Source organism: Dioscorea cayenensis, chromosome 14 (genome assembly GCF_009730915.1).
Source record: "Dioscorea cayenensis subsp. rotundata cultivar TDr96_F1 chromosome 14, TDr96_F1_v2_PseudoChromosome.rev07_lg8_w22 25.fasta, whole genome shotgun sequence".
Classification (NCBI taxonomy): Eukaryota; Viridiplantae; Streptophyta; class Magnoliopsida; order Dioscoreales; family Dioscoreaceae; genus Dioscorea; species Dioscorea cayenensis.
Window position 1 is genome coordinate 16,533,366 of NC_052484.1, and position 7,549 is coordinate 16,540,914.

The 7,549-nt window shown below is 33.5% G+C and overlaps 1 protein-coding gene across 1 annotated transcript; it reads left to right on the top strand.

The window, feature by feature from the left end:
• Window positions 1-4,236: 4,236 nt before the first annotated feature.
• On the top strand, window positions 4,237-7,297 carry LOC120275424 (cytochrome P450 71A1-like). The gene is made up of 2 exons (XM_039281992.1): window positions 4,237-5,229; window positions 6,591-7,297. The coding sequence occupies exons 1-2, from the start codon at window positions 4,336-4,338 to the stop codon at window positions 7,200-7,202; spliced, it is 1,506 nt and encodes a 501-aa protein (XP_039137926.1). The 5' UTR covers window positions 4,237-4,335; the 3' UTR covers window positions 7,203-7,297.
• The last annotated feature ends 252 nt before the right edge of the window (window positions 7,298-7,549 follow it).

Below are 7,549 nucleotides of genomic sequence, written 5' to 3' on the forward strand. Positions count from 1 at the left end.
TAGTCACAATCAAGCTCCAGATACTAAGGATTACTTCAACGCTTCACTCTGTTGCTCATGCAACTAAGGCCCCAGCGGAGTTTTTCTCTTACCACTTCACTCTATTGTGATCGCAAAGAACTCTAGGAACATTGAGGTAGGATAAATCATACCGGAGGTGAAAGATGACGCTCCTCTACCTCTTAGCTCACCCTCTTAACCCTCTCCAATCTAGCATTGTCTAACCCTCATGGTGTATCACTCATCTACAAAAGCTACCAAGATGGACTCTCAACTCTAGTGTCACTCTAAGAGAGAAATCATTCAACAAGCATTCAAGATTGAAACTCAATTAAGGACATCAATTAAAGAAAATATAATACCCATTAGGGGGTTTAGCTCTTTATGGAGCAAGATACAATCAAGAATGAAATCGAAAATAAAAACATGTAATCCATAAGAAAACCCCCTCGGTATTCGTGTCGATCGTCTTGTGGAGTAGTCTCGTCCTCTCCAAAGGTTCTCTTGTCAAGCCTAGGACACACCTCGCAGGATCGGTGCTGATGAAAGCTCACCCAATAACTATCTTCCAAGAGAAACGCGGTGTCGAAGCCGTAGAACCACTCCAAAACCCTTGCTAAAGCCCCTCTAAACCATAGCCGTAGGCCTCCCAAAAGTTGGAGGAAAGTTGGGGAGAAGGATGAAAGATGGATCCCCAAATAGGTACAAGTCGCGGCTTTATAAAGGGCTGGAATCGGGCATCCACACGGGCGTGTGGAATTTCCACACGCCCGTGTGGATTTATGGAAATATGATTTTCTGCGGGTTGTGAACAGTAACTGGTACAGTTATTTGCTGCATTGATTTGCTACAGTGCTCCGCCAAAATACTCTCGAATCTACAATTTTCATCGAGGCAACATAAACAGGCACACGTCTATGCCATAAATCGCATCGCTTGTTCAATAAAATGCCATATTGGTGAAGATTTTGCTAACATTCCACAAGTCGGAATACGCAAATGTGACTGCTTTTGTGCCCCTCCAAACCATGTAATTGCTTGAGCGCATGGAGGTTGGTACACATTCACGTATCTTCGATCACAACTTGTGTCTGTGCATTTATTCACTCCAAGACTTCATAAACAAAGTACAATCACAATCTACTTTGGCTTCTTTCTTTCATATTTGGCTCTACAACCCTATATACGCAAAAGAACACAAAAACACATGCATTAGCGATAAATTTGATAAAAGTAATGCTTATCGTAAGAAAAGAATACTTCAAATTCTTAGTACACAAACACTTATCAATACCGCTTCATTCTATAACTCCCAAACGCTCAGCGAACACTCCTTTTCACTTTCCCGACCCCTCACCATCTATTTAAAGAGTTCTTGGGTTGTTTTCTGGCCGTATTCAAAGTTTTTCGCTTTCATTTTGTCGGTAAGCTTCCCTTTTCTCTTTTCTTTGCCCAATTTTGATTTCTTTTGTGATGAGACGCCGCACTCCACTAAGATCTCTAGCACCTCCATCACCACCACTAGTAGCACTGGCATTAATATCACCAGCAACACTAGCAGAGACAGCGCCTGACATCGACACTTGAGGCACCTTTATTCTTCTATTTTTTATGTTTTCGCATTTTATTTCTGCATTTTCTTTTGGATTTGTACCACTCAGAAAGGATCTTCCTTCTGAGTTTATCTTTTATTTTCAGTTGTTTTGAGTTGTATTTCATTGTTATATCTTCATAGATTCGAGTTTATTTTGCTTTTGTTGAGCTTCACTGGACCCCCTTGTCTATACATGCAGATGGTCTTGTGAGTCTGGAATTTGAAGAATAGTCATGGACACGGTCAATGTGGTATTCGCATGGCCGTGTGCGCTTCACAACCCGTTGGAACTCAACACTCAATGAAATTAGTTTGATCAAATGTACCATTAGGAGTTTAGAGGAGTATTGTTTCAATTGCCCTTCTCCACACATGTGTTTTAATTGCTTTATACTTTACTGTGCTTGCATGCGTTTATTGAGGCCAATGTAAATCTTAAGTGTGTGTGTGTGGGGGGAGGGAGGGAGTTCACATTACACATGTTCTATACTTATGGCTTCATTGTTCATGCTCTTGTAGCCAATGGCGGTTCACCTTAGTTGCAATGGTTGTATTCTTAAGTTAGGATAATTTTTAACATTGAATGTTCTCATGCTCTAGTTTTACTTGAATTTTTAGGAATTTTTGCCCAATTGACATTTGTTTCACTACTCACTCATTAAACCTTTTGGAAACTCAAGTTTGACGTTTAAGGGACTATTTTAGTTTGTTCTTGTTTTAATTTCTTTGAAAAAAATGGTTGTATGATTGGAAAAAAGTAGATATGTTTATTTTTTTGTGCATTGGGGTGGAAAGAGCTACCACCTATGAAATATGAAACTACTCTCATAAGTCGGATACTAGTTATGCCTTAATGAGAGAAACAGCTATCTCATGGGATAAGTGAAAGCTACTACCCGGTAGAAAGGGCTACCACCTCGAAAGTGTGAAAGCCACCTTTGCGGCCGCTTAGGAAAGAGCTATCTTAGAGGATGTGTGAAGCTACTACCTTCTTTTTTCTTTTTGTACATAAATAAGTCCCTCTCACTTACAACTTTGAAGAGTATACGTTGGGTTGACTTGAGTGAGTTTACACACACTTACACGATATCGGATTGTTGTTCTTTTTTATTCAAGTTTTTAGCTAGAGTGTTGATTTTTCTTATTCAGTGTTGGAATTTTTCCTTACTTGTAGAATCCTTCTTTTGCATGCTTTTAGTGAACGTAAGGGCAAGCACTTTCAATTTTTCTTCTTATATGCTTGAATGTTTTTGAGGACAAGCAAAAGCTTCACTGTGGGGGAGTTTGATAAGTGCTTGTGTATAACTAATACGAAGTATTCTTTTTTTACATTGAGTAGAGGGGATACAGGCCGGGTAACCGAGCCCGCAAGGCCCAACCCGCCGGGTCCGAGTCGGGTAACATTTAGAGTATTCTTTTCTTTTGCTCTATGTTTGTCTTGCTATATTTTATAATTTTATAACATTATTTGTTTTGCTATATTATATAGTTTTATAACAAGTATAAATTTTATTCATTCTGTAGCAATTATCTCTCTATATAATTTTTTTAATTAATTACTAAGAAGTGATAGGGAAATTCGTTGAGGGTTTCGATAATAGGCATATAGCACAGATGATTCATAATTGCACACGGATGACCAAATTGCTAAAAATAATAAGTACAAATAAAACTTTTTATAATCTGTTGAAGGTTGTTTATAATCGACCCAACCCTTTAAAAACCAAGCTATCATAATTCATGAACTCGTACCGGTGCTTGATCATTTAAACAAAACAAAATCAAAATGAATCCTTAAATAATTAAGTAATGCTATTTAGACTATATAAATAAGCCGAATTGATAGTTTGAATGGGTGGATATCAAGTTTCCATTCATGTCAAGCATTCACATATTTAAGATTTAGAAAAAGATTGTACCGTTTACACTAAATTTTTTATGATAAAAAAAAATTATTATTTTTTTATTTTAAAAAAATAAAGAATGACATGATTATTGGCATAAATAGCAACTTAATATTCACACCATGAGAAATATCAATTCCGTTCATGTATTTAGCCTAAATATTATTATTGTAAAAATTTGAGATATATCATTTTCATAAACCACCAATACATTTCTATTTTTATTAAAAAAATTAATTTTATTAAAGTTATTACGTAAATTGATTTGTGAAAATTTGCACATACCCCATGTGCATTAATTTACATGTGTTTCATGCACTTTCATAATTAGCAAAAATTAGGTACACGCTCTTACAATAACCTAAAAAATAAAATAAAAAAAAATAAAAATAATAGAATAAAAAAGAAAAAAAAAACTCCATTCTAATTTTGTGGACCTCATGATAAAAATTAACAAATGCAATATATATATTGTGGGCCTCGAACAAAATTTCTATTATGGCATTCACGGGTGAGCATATTTTCATGTCTCTTTCTCTTTAATAACCCATGTGCATTTACATGTGTTTCTGGCATCTCCAATAAACACACAATAAATAAATAAATAAAATAATAATAATTATTATAATAATAATAATAATTATTATTATTATTATTAGTGGACCTCATTTTAAAAAATAACAAAATGCAGTGGAAAAACTTTCTATCATGTCTTTCACAGCCCAATATGTTTCTCATGTCTCTTTTTCTCTTAAGTTTAGTGTCAATCTTGGAACCAATTGCACATATCTATAAATTCATAGCACACTGACAGTAAATTCAAAGCAAACCAAAACAATGGCTCTTGAGCTTCTAATTCCAATTTCCCTCATTCTAGTTCTACTTCTCCTTAGCATCAAACTAGCACTCTTCCCTACCAAGACATCAGACAAGCTACCACCTTGTCCAAGGAAGCTACCTTTCATTGGAAACCTTCATCAAATTGGCTTGCTGCCCCACCAATCCCTTCACAAGCTCTCAAAGAAGCATGGCCCCCTCATGCTTCTACAACTTGGTCAAGTCCCAACTCTTGTGGTTTCATCTTCTCAAATGGCAAAAGAGATCTTGAAGACACATGATCTCATCTTTGCAAGCAGACCAAAAGTGAATGTTGCTGACATAATGCTTTATGGAAGTCAAAACATGGCCTTTTCACCATATGGTGAGCATTGGAGGCAGATGAGAAAGATAGCTGTGACTAATCTCCTCAGCATGAAGAGGGTCCAATCATTACATGGTACAATGGAGGAGCAAGTGGCTCACATGTTGAGTAAGATCTCGGACGCTTCGTCGTCGGTATCACCTATAAATTTGAGCAAGATCTTGTTCTCCTTCACTAATGGCATGCTTTTCAGAGCCATATTGGGTAGATCCTTTGATGAAGAAGATGAGAACAAGATGAAGTTTCATGAAATGATGGAAGAGACTGCAGTGCTACTTGGAGGGTTCAATGTGGAGGACTACTTCCCTTCACTTGGATGGTTGTGTTCATTGTTTGGATTGGATGATAGGGCTAAGAGGACTTCAAGCAAGTGGGATTGTGTCCTAGATCAGATGATTGAGGACCACGTTAATATGAATAAAAAGGGTGAAGGAGAGGATGATGACTTCGTGGATGTCTTGCTCTCTATTCAGGGTGATCCTAACAAGGAATTCTTCCTCTCCAAAGATCATATGAAAGCTCTACTACTGGTAATGATTTTAAACGTGCTTGGATGGATGCAATGGTTTCTCTCAAAAGGGGAACCATTGTATACAGTGATAAATATCCACCTTGGGCTATCCATCATGGATAACTATTTTAAATATCATCTTTGTCCTCGTCTAATTTTTATATTCTTCATAAATATTTTATAATAAAAAAATACCAAACATATTATATGATTTACATAATTAATTAATAACAATTAAATAAAGGAAATAGTAAAGTGAAATATTGAATTATTAAACTATGGCAATTAAAATAATAATGAGCATTTTACAAATAAAAAAATTATTTACTTAATACATATTAATTAAATAATGAATTATTAAATTAAGATATTTATTATTTATTTAATTATATTAATTAAAATTAATAACAATAGTTAAAATAGTTTATAAATAAGAATTTAGTACCTCACTATCTCTTATATAAATATCAAGTTTTAAATTTTAAAAGGTATCAAAGTAATTTTATTTTATTTTTTCCCTCACTTTTTCCATTTCCAATAATTTGTCCCTGCAACCAAACATAGGTTTGGTTACTATTTCTATCACCTATTTTCAAATCCAATATTTATTTGCATCCTATATTATTAATGTTATTATTGTTGTTGATTTTATTTTACTTTCTGGATGATTTTTTTAATTTTTTTTAACTTGGTTTGACATTCTATATTTTATATGGTTTATAAGAGTAAGTTTTATTTTAATAAAAATTCGATGATTTTGTTATTAAAATCATTTGTATATTTTCTTTATTTAAAAAGGGTATCTAATTTATTAATTAATATAATAATTATACATATGGCATTAATGATATATATATAAGGTTAAAAAATTAAAGTAATTTTAAATTAATCAAAACACCAAAAGTTATTATAAAGAGTGACAATTAAAATAAAATTTTTATTATTTGCAACCTTCGAAAAATTGAAATTATTTGTCACTCTTATCTTGCTTTATAAATGTTATTTGCCACATCTCCTTTAGTTAAATTTGATTTGCCATTTAAATAATTTATTTTTGTGACCTGTTATGATCTTTTTACCTTTTTATTTACATAATATCCATATAATTATATATTTCGCTCATTTTAAATAAGAGCCTCTCCATATTGTTTATAAAAAAAATATTTCATAATTTTTTCTTAAAGCCAATAATATGTTTTTATTTTTAATTAAAAAAATCTTGATTATTTAGTAAAATTAACCAAGTACTTTTGATATTTGTCAAAAAAATCAGCAATTGGAAAACCAAAAGTAATTAACTCATCTGCTGCAAATTAACCATGCACGCTTCCAAACTACAACTAATCTTGCAGCTTATTGTGTACATCATTATTAATACAGGACATGCTCTTTGGTGGGACTGAGACAGGATATGTAACCCTAGAATGGAGTCTTGCAGAGCTCATTAGGAATCCAAAAGTCATGAAAAAGCTACAAGATGAAGTAAGAGGAAAAGCATTCGGAAAATCCATGGTCAAACAAAACGATCTAAGTGACATGAATTACCTCAAAGCTTTTCTCAAAGAGATTCTAAGACTTCACCCCCCGGCACCATTATTAGTGCCTAGAGAATCTATGGAGAGTTGTCGAATACAAGGCTATGACATACCAAAGAAAACTAGAGTCATAGTTAACTATTGGGCAATTACAAGGGATCAAAAAATTTGGGATTCACCAGAAGAGCTTCGGCCGGAGAGGTTTGAAAATAATCCTATAGATTTCAAAGGGCAGCATAATTATGAATATATTCCTTTCGGTGCAGGTCGAAGAATGTGTCCGGCAGTTCATTATGGTGTTACTATTACTGAGCTGGCATTGGCAAACCTTGTGCATAGGTTTGATTGGAAACTTCCTGATGGTATGGTTATTGAAGATTTTGATATGACTGAAACTCATGCATTGACTGTGAAGATGAAGAGCAATTTATTGCTCGTTGCTAAACCTTATTTCTAATATATACAACTAGGTTGTGACCTTATCAAATATGAGAATAAATTTTATCTTAAATATTCTACTTTGGAATTATATATTTTTAAAGTCTATTGGTTTACTATGAGTCCATTATTAGTAGTCTATTTCTGTTTTCTATTTTTGTTTTTAGTCTTGCAATCATTTGTGTGCCTTAAAATGTTTTTTCTCTTTATTTTAATACAAATTACTTATCAATATTTATATTAATTTTTTTAGTTACTATTTTATTGGTTAATTTTTTACATAAGCGTAACTCACAGTGATGCAATATGATTAACTCCATCTGTCTGGCATGTTCCCTTGTTTTTGAAGTCGAGAGAGCTCTATCT

Bases quoted from the DNA above. Each gene is read 5' to 3' on its own strand.
- LOC120275424 (XM_039281992.1), top strand. From the start codon at position 4,336: ATGGCTCTTGAGCTTCTAATTCCAATTTCCCTCATTCTAGTTCTACTT. The intron at 5,230-6,590 runs GTAATGATTTTA...TTATTAATACAG, and splicing joins ATATGAAAGCTCTACTACTG to GACATGCTCTTTGGTGGGAC.